At 53.9% G+C, this 19,934-nt stretch overlaps 1 protein-coding gene across 1 annotated transcript in view; it reads left to right on the top strand.

The window, feature by feature from the left end:
- The window catches only part of ADCY1 (adenylate cyclase 1), a 98,079-nt gene that overhangs the window by 37,201 nt on the left and 40,944 nt on the right, over positions 1–19,934 (top strand). The window contains exons 5-7 of the mRNA XM_065939234.1: positions 8,180–8,307; positions 15,694–15,852; positions 18,935–19,076. Of these exons, the coding sequence (XP_065795306.1) occupies positions 8,180–8,307; positions 15,694–15,852; positions 18,935–19,076 (429 nt within the window). The remainder of the gene's footprint in view (positions 1–8,179; positions 8,308–15,693; positions 15,853–18,934; positions 19,077–19,934) is intronic.

The raw sequence follows: 19,934 nt of genomic DNA, 5'->3' as shown, positions 1-19,934 counted from the left end.
TCCTTCCTGTCCTCATCTTTCTTCCTCCTCCTCGGGAAACTGCCCTTGGGTCATTTCAGAGGGCCATGCCTTCCCGTTCTGACAGCTGGTCCCATGGCTGCGTGGAGCTGGCCACATCCAGGCCTGACACGTGCTCAGCGTCCGGTTGTGACTCTGCTCAGCAAAGCTGCCTGTGCGCCTGCTGTTGGTGGGGTGAGGGGTGGACTGGAGCCCCAGACAGAGTCAGAGAACCTTGGCCAGGGAAATTACAATCCAGGCAGGGAGACCTTGAGCCAGCTTTGTGAAACCAGGATTTTGCTGAAAGAGATGTGGTCAGGATGTAAAGAGATATCATGAGCACAGCCTGCAAGGGGTGGCCATGGGACCATCCCCTGAGCTCAGCTTGGAAAACTGACCTAAGGGTAAGACTTTAAGTGATCAAAGTAGAATGTAAAGTTGCATATAGAATAGAATCCCAGTTTTCACACTGTGTGTGCAGAAGAGGATGCGGTGCCTCTCTGTGTCACTGAGAAGGCATGTGTCCTTCGTTGGGTTTGGAAAACAGCTGCCAGGTCTCTACTGTGCGCCCGAATTGTCCTGGGTGATGGGGATGATGCAGCAGGAACAAGTCAGATGTAAACCCTGCCCTTCAAGGTGTTAGGAAATTCACACATGCACAAAGTTAGAGACAGTGACATAACAACCGCCCCCAGGCACTCATAATCCTCTTTGACAGAAACTAATGTCCGGCCAGTCTTGTGGGCCTGCACCCTCCCCCCAGATCCCACCCGTCAGCACACCACATCCTGGCAGCCTTGGAGAGGGGCTCCTCTGTTCAGCACGTTGGGACCAGTGCCAGTTTGACACCCCTATGACCACCGCCCACACTGCCCACAGTTACGGGTAACTGAGTCCTGATCTGGCCTTGGTCACCCTGCTTGTCTCAAATGTGTCTCTTCTTCAGAGCTCATTTATTTCAGTCAGGATTCACATGAGATGGATGTATGTCTGGGTTGTGCCTGTGGATTTTAATTTATGGAGGTGTCGACTTAAAAAATATTCACAACCTGGAAGATGAGAGTTAGGTTTAATTTGGTGGGAATTTTTGGGACTTTAAGCCTAGGAGACAGTATCTCAAGTGACCCCGAGAGAACTGCTCCAAGGAGGCAAGGAGAGAGCCAGGTTATATAGAAGTTTTGCAACAAAGGGCAGGTAGTCTGATCATCAAAAGTTTATTTTTAATTAAAGAAAAACAGATAGCCCAAGTTAAGGAATTTAGTGCTTTTCTGTGTAGGGGAAGATGCAAGTCTGGGCTCAGTGAAATCATTCCTTTGATATGCCCTCAGCTATCTGAGGCCGTATCCTGTGGTTTTCATATCCTGAGTTTCCTCCAGGCTCAGAGGTAGTGAGTGGCTTCGGTCTGATGGCTGCTAGATGGCAGGTATTCTTTTCCTTCCTGAGTTCCCTCAGGGCTCACCGGCTCACACACGGAGGGCTGCAATCTCTGATGGCTGTGACATCCTTGTTTACTGATATGGCAGGAAATACTCCATTTTTCAGAGGTGACAGTGATGGCATGGAGGCTCAGGCCAGGGAAGGATGCTCTATTAATCACAGAGGAGGGACCACTGGGTGCCCAAGAGGCGGAGAGGCTGGGAGAGGAGGACAGGGCTTTATAGGTGTTTCCATGGCGACGAGCAGACATAGGGCTGGACAGTGTGGATGGTGAGGGCTCTGGGCTGTCGGTGTCTCCTGCTCCCTGGTCCCCACTCTGATGATTAGGAGTGGCAGGAGTATGAGAGTCTGATCTGCAGTGGGATAGGAACAAGCTGTCTACTGTCTCCAGGAATTAGCCAGCCCCGGGCAGGGGTGGAGAAGGAAATGGCAACCCACTCCAGTGTTCTTGCCTGGAGAATCCCAGGGACGGGGGAGCCCGGTGGGCTGCCATCTATGGAGTCGCACAGAGTCGGACACGACTGGAGTGACTTAGCGGTGGTAAGCGGGGGGCATCCTTTCCTACCAGCAAGGCCCCTGAGATGTCAGACCTTCATAGCATCCAAAACCCAAAAAACCAGATGGATACACACATTGTATTCAGTGGATGTGCCAAGTGTGTTTTGGTTTCGGTCTTTCCTTGCTGATGCTCCAGCCCTTGGTGGCAGCTCAGCTCCAGGGGTCGGTGTGCTCTGTACTTCTCCCGGTCTGTCCAGGCACCTGAACGAGCTGACCTTCTTCACCTGCCTTAGGTCCTGAGCTCTCATCTGTGTTAACGCCCCTTCCCTGATCACTTTGCTTCTCCCCTGTGCTCCTCTGCTGGCCTCTTCTCACCGGGGCGTGTGAATCTGAGGTTCGTGTGTTGTTACGGGCTTCCCAAGACAATGTGCCCGAGGGTCACAGCAGTTGCCTGAAAAGCTTGGCTGATCTGTATTCACTTGGGTTTACACACTCAGCGTCAGTTTTCTGATCCTGTTGTTTCTTCTGCATTTATTAGCTTGTGATTTTTTAAAAATGAAGAACATTTACTCATGAGCTGTTTGGTTATCCTCAGTGAATGCTTGATTCTTTTCATTTCTTTATCAAGGTTCAGGACTAGATCCTCCAAGGGAGTGAGCCTGAGGCTACCTCTTGCTTCCTAGCGACTCGGCCCACACCCTCCCAGCATGTTCCTGCCTCACACACAGATGCGGCACTTTTCAGAAGCTCTAGTTTCTCTCAGCAGGAAATGGGTTTTCCAGCCTGTAATCCGGGTTGTCTCTGGCCCTGTGACTTTCCAGAAGACAGAGGTGGAAAATATTTTTTAGAAAAAGGGAAACAAATTCTGAGTTCCTATGGATATTTCCAATTCACTCAGTCCTTTGATTTTTACATTTGTGTCTCTTTTCCTTTGATGTTGGAAACCCTAATGACAGTATTATAATTTTTTGCTTCATTCTTTTATGTACATTTGATTCAAAAGAGCATCAACAATATTATTACCCACAATAAGACCGTTGAATACAGTCTAAGATTTCTTTAGTGGTTTCTGTGATTATCTTGTCCTTGGATTATATCCCACTAGTGTGTGTGTGCGTGCATACTCAGTCACTTCAGTTGTGTTTAACTCTTTGCGACCGTATGGACTGTAGCCTGCCAGGATCCTCTGTCCATGGGATTCTCCAGGCAAGAATGCTGGAGTGGGTTGCCATGCCCTCCTCCTGACCCAGGGATTGAACTTGTGTTTCCTGCTGTCTCCTGCATTGCAGGCAGATACTCTGAACTACCAGAGAAGCCTTATATCCTGGTGGCTCAGAGGATAAAGAATCCACCTGCCATGCGGGAAACCTGAGTTCCATCCCTGGGTTGGGAAGATCCCTTGGAGGAGGGCATGGCAACCCACCCCAGTATTCTTGCCTGGAGAATCTCATGGGCAGAGGAACCTAGTGGGTACAGTCCATTGGGTCACAAAGAGTCAGGCACCACTGAGTGACTAAGCATAGCAATAGCACTGATATATAGTCAAATATGTGTTTTCTCCTCACCTGGAAGAGTTCTCTGCTGTGTGCTCGCTGCCAGCGAGGTTACAGTTAGGTTTATTTTATTTTGGTTTTGATTTTTAGGCATTGCTGTTTTAAATTTAATTCTTCTTTTTAAGTACATAAAATATTGGCGTAGCTTCATCCCACAATGGAGACTCCGAGACAAGATACTCGGATACTGCCAAGTATCTGCCAGGCCAAGATACTGCCCTGCCCCACCATCTCTCCCACCCCATGCATTTAGGGATCTGTGCTGTGTCTGGGGTTGCCCCTCCATTGTTCCTTTTGAAGACCAGGAGCAGGTATATACTTGTGACTGTTTATTACTGAAGAGTGTGCCTCGGTGGGGGCTTCCTATGTGGCTCAAGTGGTAAAGGATATGCCTGCCATTGTAGGAGATGCAGGCAGGAGACACCAGTTTCACTCCCTGGGTCAGGAAGATCCCTTGGAAAAGGAAATGACAAACTGTCATTTCCCAGTACTCTTGCCTGGGAAATCCCATGGACAGAGGTGTCTGGGAGGCTACAGTCCATAGGAACACAAAGAGTTGGGCACAACTTATCGACTGACTGACGGAGTCAGCCTCCCTGGGACCCGTTGTTTTCCCACTGATGGCCAGACACCGTGCAAAGTTAATATGACTTAGCCAGTTGGGTTTTGGATGCAATCACCTGGGGATCAGGTGCAGTCACTGGGTTATTTCCAGCTCTCTGTCTGCACCTCCATTTCCCCTGGGGAGTGCCACCAGGTCCTGGGAGCTTCCTTGCCTTCCCAGAATCCAGGTGCAGTGTAGGGTCCACCTGATGGCCTCTGGCCTCTCTGAACTCCCGTTTCAGAGTCAGCCTCAGTCCCAGAGAGGTTTGGGCATCTTTGGGTTCTGAAATTGCAGTGGGTCTTCCTGATCCCACTGAATTTTCTGCTTCTTCCCAGGCCTGGGGCCAGTGGGGCAGGCTCACAGAGCCTTTGAGCATGAGGATCTCTGCCGTCTTCTCCGGCAGGGCCAGCCAGGTCCAGAGTTGACCTGCGAGCCTGCAGAACACATCTGGAAGCCAAAGCGTGAGAGCCTCCTCCCTGGATCCTCCTGCAGCTCCTCTGCTGCTCTGAGGGGTCTCTGTCTGTCATGTCCCCATCACTCCTGTCCCTTCTGAGTCAGCTCCTCCGCACCCCCCCTCCATTTTCTTTCTTACTTTGGCTGGGAAACAGCTGTTCAGCTGTCACATGTGCTCCTGCTGGGGAACTCCAGGCGCCAGCTTTCATTAGTTACAGCGAAGGTGTTGTAATCTAAAACACCCAAAGCAACGGAAAAAACCTTTTTGGTGTCTTAAGCTTGTTAACCAAAGCCGGTGCAGTTGAGATTAAAAAAAACAAGGTGACAGCTTAGCATTTCACTTCCCTAGTCTGTTCTGGGCTGTGTCGGCTGCCCTGCGGTGGAGCCGGCCCGGGAGGGACCAGCTCAGGATGGTCGCCAAGAACACGTGTGTCACTGACTGGCTGTAATTATCCTCCCAGTCCTGACTGTGTCTACTGGTCCAGCAGAGGATGGCTCTTCTCTAGGAAGCTCTCCCCAGAACGTGGTGGACCTGTGAGCCTGTGGCCTGGATGTCACCTGCTAGATGCTCTCGTCCTCCCTTGGAGAGCAGCCATGCTGGCAGGGAGGCTCACTCCTGAGGCTTGCTGGGGTACGACTTGCCTTCATCTTCATTTACACTTTGTTCTTCCAACCCCTCCTGTCCTGACGGTCCAGCCATCAGAGAGTCTCCCCAGCCCCACAGACACTCCCCTTTTTCTGGCGGCCACTCTGAGTGTCGGTGTCACGGGGGACAGTCAGGTTCAGGCAGTGGCCGTTTGGGGCAGCCCCATCCACGGCCTCTGATTTTCCTTCGAATCTGATGGTACAGCTGCCACTTATGACCAGCCTATCGATCGAATTTATGGTCCGTTCATTTACACACACACACCTGCCCACACCTTCCAGTCTAGGGACAGTCCTGTTGGGGACACACAGAGACAAACAGGAGGCTGGGATCATGGGGCCTGGAGATGGTCAGGAATGCAAGCTGGGGGATGCAGGGACGTCCACGGTCACCCACACTCATGCCCCAGGGGGATGCTGATGGGTAGGGACACCTGTCATCCCTGAGGTCCCCAGAATCGGGGCTTGGTGACCTTGAGGAATCTTCTGCAGGAGCAGTGCCTCAGTGGAGTAGGTCCTGTCACTTCTGTGGGCTCCTCAGGGGGAGGGATCTAGCTCCCCAGGTGGACAGCTGGGAGGAACGCTGGACGAGTTGGGGGTTCACGAGCTTTCCACTGAGGGTCTCTGTGCCCAGGGAATGGTGGAGCCTGGCAGTGGACCCTTGTCTCATCCTGGGCCCTTGGGTCCAGTGAAGGTAGCCTGAGTGTGAAGCGGGTGGAACGGGTGGAGGAGGGAGCTGTCCTGCAATGACCTACACCGTGTGTCCTGGCAGTGAAGGGACAGGTGGGGGCAGACATGCTAGAGATTCCGGGAGAGAGCCCAGTGCTGCCTGCTGGCCTGGAGAAGGCTGCCTGCCAGAAGCCTGGCCCTTGGCTCCATGATGTGGACATCTGCACCCAGCTGGCCCTGGGCTCCCAGACTGTCAGCTGCAGCATTGTCTGCCGTGGGACACGGGGAAACCCCCTCTGCAGACCAGGAGGCGGATGTCTGATGGCTGAGTGACTGCCCCAGTCACTTGAAGGCTGAGTGGCCAGATCCCGGACCTCCCTGAGGCCAGCTCTCTGACCACAGCAGGTGCCTTCAGGGCTCGGGTTGAGGCACACCCAGTCACTGGGCTTTCCCAGAGCCCTCCCAACAGGGGTAACGTCCATTCTCCTCCTTCTCTTTGACTGAGTGTCCCTGTGGTGAGGGAGGCCCAGGGCTGGGAGGAGCCGGGCACTGAGTCATCTGCACAGAGGACACCCCTCCGCTGATGCCTGGACCACCACTCCAGAGAGTGTCGGGATGCTGGCCCTGGCCTGTCCCCCACCACTCTGCCTGGTGGAGCGTGTCCTGCAGCAGTGCATGAGTGGTGAAGGCTGCAAATTCTCATCCCAGGGCGCTGAGAATTCATAGCATTCGAGAAAACCTGCAGGAGGCGGCTTGTTTGTAAGAAAATGAAGAGCAGAACTAAATATAATTTATAGAATGTGTTCTCAGAGTGGAGTCAGTGTAGCTCTGGGTGTCCAGACCACCTGGGGACTGTGAGATCCGTCTGATCCAAGGATAGGTTGTGTGAGGCCCATCTGCTTCATAGACATCCTCTAGGAGAGACCATGGAGTGAATGGTGGAACACCGAATCAGCTGGAACAGATAGACTAGAACCAGAACGTGGAACACAGAAAACAGCTGTCTTCTGTGAAGACAGATACCGAGACTGGCAGAAGGGAGAACAAAGCCTTGCTTCTCACAGTGATTGTTTTGGAAACTGTCATAATTTTTCATAAAATGTGTTACATATTCTTGTTAATATGTAATGGATTGGCTACTGTTACTTTATTTTTAATGGTTTTTGTTTCCTTTATTAAAGTTCTTCAAGGTTAGTGGAAAAACACATAAATAAAACCCATAAATAATCCAAAACTCTAACTTGAATTGACAGTTTTACCCTCCACACGGATGATGCTGTCTTTAGAATCCTTTGTATCATCTAAAGCAGCCCTAATCTTTAGTTTCACTTCCTCTTTTCTTTTAACTCTCTCTGCTTTGGGGTCCTGGTGAACAGCAACATGTTCCATGGAGGGAGGAGGAAAGGAAGAGGGTCGTGTATTACTTTAGATGCATTAATACATTTTTAAAAAAGCTTCTCAGTCGTAGCTTCTTATGTGGTAATATCCATAGCCCTAACCTACTTACACAATAAATTTTTGAGGTCCTCAGTTATTTAGGGGGTATAAAGGGGCGTTGAAAACAAAATGTTCCAGAAATGCTGTTTTAAGGCTCTCATTGCATAAAGTTGACAGTCACCATCGTCATCATAGCCGGCCCCGATGGGTGAGTGCAGGGTGGATGGTAGCAAGCATCTCCTGTGTCTCTCTGTCCTCAACTTGAGGGCGAGGTGGAGCCAGCATTCTTCCCATTGTGTAAATGTCAGAGGAGACCTTGTGTGGTATAGGATGCCTTTCTGAGGTGCTCCCTGTGGGTGGTGAGGTCGGGGCTCAGACCCCCACTGGTGATCCTTTGGGGAGACCTGCTCACATGGCCTGTGGACCTCGACTCTGAGTTAAGCTACGGGGCGCTCAGAGGCGTGTGGCCTGGCCCTTCCTGGGGTGGGGAGGGGACTAGCATGTTCCAGAAGAGCCATCACATGATGATTTGAGTTGGTGGTCAGACTGTCCTAGCCCCTCCTGGGAGAGAGGACCCCTCCCTGGGGAGAAGAGCTGGCTCCCGGGCATGGGGTGGCCTCCTGACCTTGAAGGGTCTGTGGGTTTGGCCCTGGTGAACTGAAGGGCGGGAACGGTGGAGGGGTGTGGGGCAGTGTGGGGTGCCCCAAAGCGACCCTAGTCCCAGCCATGGGGAACGCCTGCGCTCTGGAGGTGCCCTGACTGTGGGGGGCACAGTCTGGACCCTGGTCTAGCTTGTGCCTCCAGCTCAGCCTCTGGTGGCAGAAGAGCAGGTTCTCTGGTGGCCCCGGGTACATTGCTAACTTGCCCTTTGCCCTCTCGTCTGAAGGAGAACCACTGCCGCCGCATCAAGATCCTGGGAGACTGCTACTACTGCGTGTCCGGCCTCACGCAGCCCAAGACCGACCACGCCCACTGCTGCGTGGAGATGGGCCTGGACATGATCGACACCATCACGTGAGTGCCCTGCGGGGAGCCCGCCCCGCCGTGCAGCCCGCCTTGTGCTGGCCGGGGTCCGAGGTGGGTCACCTGTGTCGTGGCTGCAGAGAGCCGATGCCTCTCGGCGAGGTGCAGGGTGAAGGTGCTCTGCCTGCACTGCGGGGCTCCGCCTCTGGGGGTCCCTACTGTGCATTTTGTTGGGGCTGCGCTTTTCTGTCCGTGGTGATCCCAGGTATTGTCAGCTGTGTGTTGTTGCTGTTGTTGTCGCTCAGTCATGTCCAACTCGTTGTGACCCCATGGACTGCAGCACACCAGGCTTCCCTGTCCTTCACTATCTCCCTGAGTTTGCTCAAGCTCACGTCCATTGAGTCGATGGTGCTGTCCAACCATCTCATTCTCTGTCGTCCCCTTCTCCTGCCCGCAATCTTTTCCAGCATCTGGGTCTTTTCCAATGAATTGGCTCTTCCCATCAGGTTGCCAAAGTATTGGAGCTTCAACTTCAGCATCAGTCCATCCAGTGAATATTCAGGGTTGATTTCCTTTAGGATGGACTGGTTGGATCTCCTTGCAGTCCAAGGGACTCTCAAGAGTCTTCTCCAAAACCACAGTTCAAAAGCATCAATTCTTTGGCATTCAGCCTTCTTTATGGTCCAACTCTCACATCTGTATATGACTACTGGAAAAACTATAGCTTTGACTATGGCCCTTTGTTGGCAAAATGATGTCTCTGCTTTTTAATATGCTGTCTTGGTTTGTCATAATTTTTCTTCCAAGGAACTGTGCATTAGTCCAGCCAAAAGAAAGAGCCTTTCTAGCTTAGCTAGATGAGATGCTCAGGGAGTTGATTGTGGAAAAAGTGTTAGTCCCTCAGTCATGTCCGACTCTTTGTGACCCTTTGGGCTGTAGCCCACCAGGCTTCTCTGACCATGGAATTCTCTAGGCAAGAATCCTGGAGTGGGTGCCCATTCCCTTCTCCAGGGCATCTTCCCCACGCAGGGATTGAACCCAAGTCTCCTGGATTGCAGGCGAATTCTTTACCGTCTGAGCCACCAGGGAAGCCCTGGTTGTGGGAAAGCTTTGGCTCAAATCTGGTTAAATTCCAGTTGAAAAGGAATCACGTGTGCTTGCCCATGAGGGCAGATATCCAGGCGGCAGGTGTTCTCTGTGGGGAGAGGGTTAGATGGAGCTGGTATTTCTGGAACACCGGGAGGCCTGCCTGCTGGTTTCTTAGCCACCCTGTCTCCCCACAGTCCTTGTCCCCAGGGCCTGGGATGAGGCAGTAGGGGGCCTTCTGTCTGGTTACGGAAGGTGTAAAGCCGGGAGGGTGAGATGGTGGATGGAGCATAGATCCACATTTCAGCTTCTCAGCAGCGTGGAGAGATAGCTTCGGCTCAGTGAGTGGGGTTACCAGGGCCTGGTGTGGTCTCACACTTGGCAGAAGAAACTTAATAGCCCAAGAGTGGAATGAGACAGGGGTGGACAGCAGGCTTGCTGTACCGTCCCCGTGAGGCGGATTTCAGGGTCCACACACCTGCACACTGCGTGTAAAGACAGGGCACTCAGCAGTCTCAGACCAGATGCTTGGTCTCAGGAGACAGGACCTGTGCGTCAGCATTGCCTGGGTGAATTGAACCCCCGAGGGCTGCTCTGCTCAGAGAGCCCATGGCAGCTGATCTGGGCTGTGGTCTAGAGTGGATAATCACCCCCAGGTGAGTTCAGTATGTAGCCCCTGCTCTGGAAAAAGAGGCTGAACTGGGGGACAGGCTGGTTGTTGACCACTGTCTTCTTTGAGGAGGCCACAGGTGCCCCTGGGTGGTGGGCATGGTGCCCTGAGTGGCCAGGAAGCAGCAGAGTGCTGAGATGTCCCTGGTTGAGGCCACAGAGAGGTCTGCTGCAGGCCTGGGGGCCTCTGAGTGGACAGAGGAAGTTCAAAAGCAGAAGGGATGGTTTTCACGGTTATGATTCCCAAAGCATCTCCTACAGATCCCATGCGTGGTGATACGGATGCTCAGGATCGGGAATGTTCTTGTCCTACTGTGGTATGTTGGACCACCATCGTCACCTCCCTTTTCAGGCTGATGCTCTGCTGGCGGTGCATCCACCAGGATCATTCTCGAAACAGGGCAATCCATTCTGACCCTTGTGAGCACAGGACCAACTTGTGTGGGTCAAGCATTTGATATCACAGGATAGAGAGGAGTGTAGTAATTTACTGAAATTCATAAAAACCAAGGAAGAAATCTCTGCCAGGGCAGGTGAGCAGCCTGACCAGCTCTGACTTGTGTGAGAACGGAGGGGTCGAGGGTCTCCTTGGCCGGCAAGTGGGGAACGATATTGTTTTCCACTTGGTAGAAAGTTCGTTTCTATGGGGAAAACAGAGGAAAAGATTTTTCATGTTCCGTGTAAAAGACAAAGCAAAAAGTACTGCCTTGAATGTGGAGTCCCAGGGCCCCCAGGGACAGAGGAGCCTGATGGGCTGCAGTCCATGGGTTCACAAAGAGTTGGACACGACTGAGCAGCTGAGCACAGAGGACTCTTACCCTCCCAGGAGAGTGGCAGTGCCCAAGGTTGGTGCCCCAGGTTGGTGCCCCGAGGCCCCCTGGGCTCCTGCTCTGGGGCATCTGGACCCTGTCTGCCCTCAATACCCAAATCAGATCCTTCTCTCAGACTTGTGGACCTAATTAAGGTGTGCAATACACTCTTAAAAGAAACACCACAGGTTAATTTTGTTGGTATGATTTTTAATAATAATTTAAAGTTATATGTATTCCTGGTTTTGGCCAGGTGGCTCCTGCCCATGGGAGGAATGGAGATAGAGTGGGGATTGCCTTCATGCCCAGTGAGTGTGATGACTGGCTTGGGCTTGCCCCTGCAGAGCTGTGACCCCGGCCATCAGATTCCCCATCTGTAAAATGGGAGTGTCGGCTTCATGACATCCAGGGCTCTGAGTGAGGCTGGGCTGGCAGAAACCCAGGGCAGTGGAACCCACTCTTGGCCTCTACATCTGGGCCCTGCGGCCTGATGGTCAGGGGCTAGACCTTGAGGATTCCGGGGAGATTTCCCCAGGACTCCTTTTTTGTTCTCTCTCTCTCTAGGACTCCTGGTGGTGTCATGCTGCTTGGACCTATGTCCTTGACCCTAAGTCCTGTGGCCCCTCCCCAGGGTACCCAGGCCTGAGCCTGCTCCCACCCGCCCCCCCACCAGAGGGTGTGCTGCCCATGTGAGATCTGTGCCTTCACTCTTTCCCGCATCCCAGCATACAGCGTTCCTTCATCAGGCCCTGAATATTATTAGGTCAGTCCTGAGGAACTGCTCCTCTGCAGCCAGGTCTGGTACATGAACACTTCCTAGGGTTCAAGCCATCAGTCCCCAGATTCAGGTGTTCCTGAGCGGGTTGGGGCTTCCTGCCCAAGGAAGCAGATGGGCCCCCTGTCCCATCCCTAAGGTGGTGCTTCAGTTTCCTCAAATCCCTGATTTTCTCTGCTGTGAAATGAGCTGTTGTGAAAATTAAATGGGATCCCAGGTTAAATGGGCTGGCAGGGAAGATGCTGGATCCCCAGGCACTGCAGATGTCAATTCAAGTCTCCCCTTCCCAAAAGGGAGTGGCTCAAGGGTGAGCCAGCTGGGTGGCTGCTGTCCCTGGGGCTCCAGAGCGTCTTGATTCTGTGCACTTACCAGAAGGGGGGGTTGTCCACTCCACCGGGACCTCCTCGACCATCACAGGAGTTAGCCAATCGCAAGTCAGACCTCAAAACATAGAAGTACCATTTTGCTAAATTCTTAATCCAAACATGGCTTTGCTTGCAGTCTGGGTATTTTTAGTTCACTGTAATAAGTAGAAGTAAATGGCATGTGCTTTTCTTTCCCTGACCCATCTTTGAACTGGTAAGGGCCAGCTTGCCTGTGCTCAGGTTATGGGTAGACCCGATGTACCCAGCTGGAGTGGAGGTCTAATGAGAAGAGATGCTCAAGTGGCAAAAGTCATTTCTGATGGTTCTGGAGGCCCCATTCTTCCCCTCCTCAATTTTCTCAGTTCTTGGTAAATGTTCCTCAATGAGACAGTTTTTTTTTTTTTTTTAATGGTTTTTCTTTTTAAAAAAAATTTTTATTAAAAAACTACAGTATAGTTGTTTACAATATTGTGTTAGTTTCAGATGTACAGTGAAGTGATTTAGTTATACATATGTGTATATTCTTTTCCAGGTTCTTTTCCCTTATAGGTTATTACAAGGTATGGAGTATGGTTCCCTGTATTACACAGTAGGTCCTTGTTGGTGATCTAGAGTGAGACAGTTCTTGAGGAAAGATTTATCTTAAGTGATTGTCCAGTTAACGGCACATCTGTCACTGCAATTGAGAACCTGCTGGAAGCGATGACAGATGGAGTGAATTGGTAGTGTCCTGGGCTGCCTGGTTTGTTGGAAGTTGGAAAAGATCCTTACATACCAGGGACTCCTGAAGGCCTGCTTGAGGGAGGTGGACGTGGGTCCTAGAAGTCCCCCTGCCTTTCTTTGATTGCTGCAACAGTAGAAATGCCTAAAATGCACAAAAACACCTTTTGCAGGTTTACTTACTTACATTTCCCAAATTGATTTCTTTTTGTGAATTAAAAAAATTAAAAAAAATCTTAGTTTTCTTATTTCAGTACCTTTAACTGGAGATTGGCAAGTGAATGAAAAAAAGTTAAAACTGAAAAAAAAAATACACATTCAAAATATATTCAACTAATTAGGTATTAAAGATATGTGGACAGCCAGACTTCCAAAAAACCTTTACTATAAGTTGGTGACATGCATACTTCTGAGACTCTCAAAGCTGAACATCAGGCTGCCCTGGACCCTGCGTAGATGTATCTGATTCTGTGGTCTGGCCTCCTGAATGCAGAGGATGGTGAGCTAGGCTGGAGGGCCAGCCAGGAAGGTGGTGTCTTAGCTCACCTTTGGAGGCCCTGGTGCTATGGTTTTGGGGAACAGGCCCTTGGTGGATGAAGTGACCAGTTATGGGCAGAGCTGCTCCTGGTTAGAGGCCAGATTGGGGGGAAGGTTTGAGTGGAGGCTGCTTGGGGCAGGGGGCTGTGACCAGTGGGGGCCCCTGCGGCCAGGCAGTGGGTAAATGAGCAGTGTGTAAGTGGAAGTTAGGGCGGGGGCAGGTGAGGGGGACGCTGACCTGGCAGGTGGGCTGGGTCCAGCAAGCCTCGTTCTTCTTGTGTTATTACTGACAAATGGGACTTTGTCAGTAATGCTAACAAATCCTGGCCTCAGTGGAGCGAAGTGGCGGCAGCTCAGGGCCGAGCAGGTTTGCCATCATCATCCCCTCTCGTTGGAGTGCCCCGTGGAGCCTCTGTTAGTATCTCCACAGCCCATGCAAGAGGAGCAGCAGGATGGGGGTGCTGAGGGGCACTGGGATTGAGTCTGAATGCTTTCAGAGCCTGTGGGGCTCATTCAGCCCCACGCTGGATTGCACACAGTGAAACCGAGGCCAGGAGAGGGCAGTGGTCGGGGTGGTCAGTCACCAGGTCAGATGGGGTTTCCCCAGAGGCCTTCATTTCTCTTAAACCACCTCCCCCACCCCGTGCTCCTCCCCACGCTCTGTCCTCCCTCCCCTGCTCCTCGACCACGCCCCCTCATCCTGTCCCTTCCTGGTTGCAGCCTCTAGTCCTTGGTCTGAAGACAGGACACTGGCATTGAAGCAACTGAGTGTGCAAGAGCTGGGCTGGGGAGGCGGAGCTCTGAGGGCTCAGCCAGTGGGGCACCCTGGGTGGATAAGTTTCCCTTCTTTAACACTGCTACTCCTGTTATGATGATCAGTAAATTGTGAATCATTAGCAGGGGCATCATTTATCAATAACCTGCTATGAAGAGATGATGGGTTTCAGAGTCTTTGGGGAGTTTTGACCATTTCCATCTGGCATTCCTGTGGGTGGCCGGCTCAGTCCTCCCTTCTGCACGAACTGGCTCCTTTCGCTGTCAGAGGCCTGGTGAGCCAAAGCTTTGGGACCTTCCTTCTCTTTCACTCTCCTTGCAATGTTGTGGACTTAAGTTGTGTCCTGGTCACGTTCATTTTGTTCCAGATGAAGATTCCCAGTCTCTTTATTCCAACATCACTCAAAGCCCCTCATCCTTTAATTTTTTTTTTTTTTTTTTTTTTTTTTTTTTGGTCCTTTAGGATTTTTCTTTGGAGAACAGTGAGCTGGCGGTTCTAAGGAGCTGTGGGTGGGTGAGGGGAACTGAACTGTTTTGATCACGGGCCCGCTGTGTCCCCCAGTTTGGCTCAGCCTCCCTCCCTTCTTGCTCTGGAACTTCTAACACACCTGCTGTGCAGGGCCACCTTTGGACCCAGCCAGGGTGGAGGGGCCAGGGTCACTGTGACTGACCCCCTGCCCACCCTCACGCTTCCTTGCAGTTCTGTCACTTGGAGCACACCAAGCAGGCCTGATACTGCTTCCTCAACAATATGCTTTAAGACTGTTCTGCCTTTTGGGGAAAGTGGGAAAAAGAGAAACATGGCATCAGAGGGTCTCCCCGTGGCAGCGCTGCGTCTTCTGTGCTCTGACTTGTGATCACAGCCCATCATGTGCTTCCCGCATCTCACTCCACTGTGGGCGTTGTCGGCCTGGAGAGACCCTGCAGGCATCTTCATGGCCCCAGAGGGGATTTCTGAGCCCTGCCCACCTACAGGTTGCCTTGAGTCTCTCTCTTTCCGGGAGCTTTAAAAACCACCTCCCATTTCCTCACCCAAACGCCCTCACTTCCAAGGGTAGTCTGCTGGGGGCCTCAGGGCTTCAAGCCACCCTCTGCTGGAAGCTAGAGCCCAGGGACTGAGGGGCTGGGCAGGTGGAGTGCATACTGGCCCTGCAGCCTGATTTCGGCATCCACACGTTTCATCTTGCTTTCTTCCGTGAGTTGACCATGGCACAGTTTACGTCCCACAGAGTCCTCCTGTTGTTCGGGCGGGTTTGCAGAGTCCTGGGGTTCCCCACAGGAGAACTTGGGATCAAACCTTGACCATTCCTGGAGCTCCCAGGACCCTGTCAGATGTTCCCCGTGGCTCTTACGCTGGCCCCCGGGTAGGCAGCAGGCATGAGCACCCCTGATCAGGTCAGTGGGACACAGAGCAGGATCGGGGACTTGGGACCGGGATCTTGGGCTTGTTTCCCTTCTGAGGCTGCCCTGGGTAAGGAGTGGCGGGGGGAGGTGTGATGCCTTGTGAGCTGAGCAGTGGCTCTGGAGTTTGGGGGAGCCAGCCTGGAGAGACCCCTGCCCACCAGAGGCTCCAGCTCAGGGGTCAGGCTGATTAGGTCAGGAGACCACCCTCCCATCCACGCTCCTGCTCCCCTGTGCTCATGGCGCCATGGGAGCAGACTGCAGGGTCCCAGCTCCCGCCCTGTGTCTGTGTTTGCCGCAGGTCCGTGGCCGAGGCCACTGAGGTGGACCTGAACATGCGTGTGGGCTTGCACACCGGCAGGGTCCTCTGCGGGGTCCTGGGCCTGCGTAAGTGGCAGTATGACGTGTGGTCCAACGACGTGACCCTGGCCAACGTCATGGAGGCCGCCGGCCTGCCTGGGTAAGTCCGGGACCCTGAGGGCAGGGGCAGGGGGTAGTACTTGGCCCTTCTGCTTGGAGGGCCGGGAAGCCTGGCCATCCTAGCCCCCATCGACAACTGGGGGGGCTTGCGCTGGGCTGACTCAGACTCCTGGCCCCCACTGAGAGCAGGCAAGCTGACCGGAGGAGTCGGAGGCTGAAAGCAGCCTGTCTGCCTGGCTGGGAGCTGTCCAGAGTGCTGACTGCCGCTTCTCATTTCACTTTCTTTCTCAGACTTAGACAGTGGAAAGTGTTGTGGTTTAGCGCCCCACTAGGGAAGTTAACAGATTTTCTTCTATAATGAGGATGTGTTTCTCATTGGTCCCTGCACTTCTAATGCCTTCTAATTACAGTTGCCTCTCTTGATCTCATTTTATTCAGACCATTCCACAGAGCCAAGGCATTGTACTGCTGTGAAAACATTAATCTGAGAGCTGAGTGGGTGCTCCCCTCCTTCCATGAACGGTGGGCAGCAGGAGGATGATGTGATGGCAGGAAGGGGGCTCTGAGGCACACTCATCTCTCAGTCACACCCTCCTGCTTTCCTCTCCTTAAGGGGTTCGTGGGCTGTGCTCACAGCTGCTGCCGGGCCCAGCTGTGGTTCCCAGGGGCTCGAGCTGAGCGTTAGACGCTTGCACATGTGTGTCTGCTTTTGCACACTTCCTCTGAACTTCAGGGCAAAGCTCTGTGCCCTCTTCTGTGGCCCCTCTGACCCGGGCTTCCTGTCCTCTGCCTGCCCCCAGGCATCCTGTTCTCACCCTGGAGGCTGCAGTCCTCTGGACCACGTCTCTCCTCCTCCCTCCTGGCCTGGCCTCAGTGGGGAGTGTGGAAACAGGGGTCCCCTTTCTGTGCTGAGGCCCTGAGCTTGCCTGAGGGCCAGGTGGCATCCGAGGCTGCTCGGCGTGCTCTGGAGAGTGACTTTGAAATCAGGAAAGGGAGGCTGATGGGACTTGAGGAAGTAGCGAGCCTGGAGATTAGAATCCAACAGCAGAAAAAGGGAGGTGGGGGCTCAAAATCTTCCTCAAAGCCTCACTGTACCTACCCCAGGAATGGCCACACCATTTCTCCATGCTCAGTTGCTTCAGTTGTGTCTGACTTTTTTCAACTCCATGGACTGTAACCCTCCAGGCTTCTCTGTCCATGGGATTCTCCAGGCAAGAATACTGGAGTGGGTTGCCACGCCCTCCTCCAGGGGATCTTTCCAACCCAGATATCAAACCCATGTCTCTTATGTCTCCTGCCTTGGCCGGTGGGTTCTGTACCACTAGCGCCACCTGGGAAGCCTAGGGCATTTCTAAGTGAGGTCAAAAACCCTGGCATTGTTGTTTGCATCCAGGCTGCCTTTGCACATCCCCTGGGGCGACCCTCACAGTCACTGACCCCTCTCTCCCACACCCCCATCCTGTTCTCTGCCCTTCAGAGCAGGGTCTCAGGGGATCACTGCAAACACCTTCTCACTGTGTCTGCCCCTCTGACAGCCGTGCTCACAGCCCCCTGTCTGGCACAAAGTCCAGACCCTCAGCCAGCAAGGACGTGACAGGAGCTGCCCACCTCCATCCTCCCCTGCCTGCTGAGGTCCTATGGGTCCTACCTGCTTTGCAGCTTCATGTTTAGGACAAACCCAGGGACTCCCCACTGTTAGGGGGCTCTCCACAGGTCCCCTCACCTGGCCAGGGCCTTTTTCAAGTTGGGGCTGACCTGTAGCTCTCCATCTACCAGACTCCTTGACTCCAGACACCTACCTTGACTCCACCTACCAGACTCCCAGGAGGGGCCTCATTCCCCATGCCTGCTCTCTACTTGGCTTTCTTCTTCCCTCTTCTCCTCCACTCCACCTTTCTGAGACACTCCTCTCCCCGAACCCCACCAAAGAAGACCACCAGCCAGGAGCATAATGATTACAGAGCACCTGAAGGGTGCAGCGCTATTCCTGGAGGGTGGTGGTGGTGGTGGTTTAGTAGCTAAGTCGTGTCTGACTCTTGTGATTCCGAGGACTGTAGCCTGCCAGGCTCCTCTGTCCATGGGATTCTCCAGGCAAGAATACTGGAGTGGATTGCCATTCCCTTCTCCAGGGGATCTTCCTGACCCAGGAAGCAAACCTGGGTCTCCTGCATTGCAGGCAGATGATTTACCAACTGAGCTATGAGGGAAGCCCCTGGAGGGGGCGTCGGCAGCAAAGACAGAGCCCCTGGCCCTGGTGGGGTTCACATGCTTGGGGCCACAGGGAGCACTCTGGGGAGTGCACAAGAGGGGAGCATGACCCAGGGCTGGGGGGCCCTTTTTCATCAGTCAGGCTGGGTCTCCCCAGGCACCAAGGTCAGTTAGGGGCTCACAGGCCCCCGGGGCCCTGAAACTCTGGAGCTCCACCCTGAGCACAAGGAGGAGGGCGAGTGATGAGGCCCAGACCTGAGAGTCCCTGAGAGAAGGGGCGCCGGGAGGTAGAAGGAGGAGCAGGGGAGGGGCAGGGTGGTGAGAAGGAATGCAGGCCGCCAGGAGGAGGGCCTGGGGAGGAGGAGAGCCATCAGCTGTGTTCAGTGCTGCACAATGAGGACCAGACGCCAGATCAGCTGTGTGCGGCCTGCAGTGGCCTCAGCAGACGGTTCTGGGCACGGGAGAGCGGACAGAGGAGGCAGAGCATTGCCGTTCCCCCTGCAGGGCCTGGCACTGGCTGAGTCCTCCTGCCCTGGGGGTTTTGGGGACAGACCACGGCCCGGGGAGAGGCCTCCTTCTTCCTCACTTTGCCGCCCTCTGTGTCCCTCGCTGTCCCCCTGCATCCTGACACTTGCTTCCCTCCTCCCCTTCGGTTCCCCTCCGGCCCCTTCTCCCCTCTGCCCGCAGCTCTCTGCTCTCCCCCCTCTTTACACACGTTCCCCTCCCTCTGGGTCCCCCTCATGCCCCTCCCCACCTGCCAGCCCTCCGTGTTTGTGCTGCAGGGAAGCTGAGTGGTCCTTCCGGAGCTTGCCCGTGGCAGGGGACGCCCCTGTCAGGACCCTGCCTAGTGTTGGCCCTGTGAGGGAGGCCCCCGCCTTGGCCCTGAGCAGAGGTCTCCACGCCCTTTTCCACAGGAAGGTTCACATCACAAAGACCACCCTGGCATGCCTGAACGGTGACTATGAGGTGGAGCCGGGGCACGGACACGAGAGGAACAGTTTTCTGAAAACTCACAACATCGAGACCTTTTTTATTGTGCCCTCGCATCGGCGAAAGGTATGCTTGAGAGCGCCTCCTGTGCGGAGTCTTCATTCTCCTCGGATCGCTGCTTCTCAGGCCCTGAGCTCTGCGGGCTTGAGGGTGTTCCCACTGACCTTGTGTGCTGGGCCTGGCCTGCTGCACGAGTGGGGAGGGGCGGGGAGGGAACTTGGAGTCGGGGCCCCGGGGTCCTTAAGGGCTGGGCCGTCTGAGTCCTCCTGCACCTACCTGGGCCTTTGCTGCCTCTCCTGCAAATTAAGTTTGAGAACCTTCTGTAAGAAGTCAGTGATGGATTGCACTGTGGATTGAGGGGTGCTGTGCACAAAGGAAGGCTTGTGGCCATCCCATGTGGGCACTGAAGGTCACTCGGCCCTGGGTAAGTGATCTGGACATGATCAAGGGTGACTGAGCCACTTCCAGGGCTCAGGTGTGGGGTGCAGGGCTCCGGTGAGGGTGCAGGGCTCTGGCGAGGGGCGCAGGACACAAGAGGCTGTGGTACTCCTGGCCACAAGCAGGTCAGATATGAGGGAGAGCTTCCTGATTTCGCGGTCCTGGTGCATCCCTGGTCTAGCCCTCCCCAGCCTGGGATGCGGTGCACCATGTGACATGGGGACCTTGGATGGTGTAGCGCTGGCAAAGTGAGAGAAGTGGGGCTCCGGGAAGGACAGGTAGGGTGAGATTAGCTGATTCCTGGAGAAGGAGAGTGAGTGTGCAGGAGAAGGGCAGGTGTGAGGTGCTCTGGAGGAGGACTGGGTGAGAGGTTTGGCTGACCAGCTCGGGTGAACCTGGGAATAGGGGAGCAGAGGGCGGAGCCCAAGGAGGGAGGCTTGGGAGCTGCTGCCAGGGTGTAGGAGGTTCTGAGTTGGTGGAGGGAGC

This window comes from Muntiacus reevesi, chromosome 6, assembly GCF_963930625.1.
Source record: "Muntiacus reevesi chromosome 6, mMunRee1.1, whole genome shotgun sequence".
Taxonomy (NCBI): domain Eukaryota; kingdom Metazoa; phylum Chordata; class Mammalia; order Artiodactyla; family Cervidae; genus Muntiacus; species Muntiacus reevesi.
Note: the sequence above shows the minus strand (reverse complement) of the source record. Positions and strands in the feature narration are given on the sequence as shown.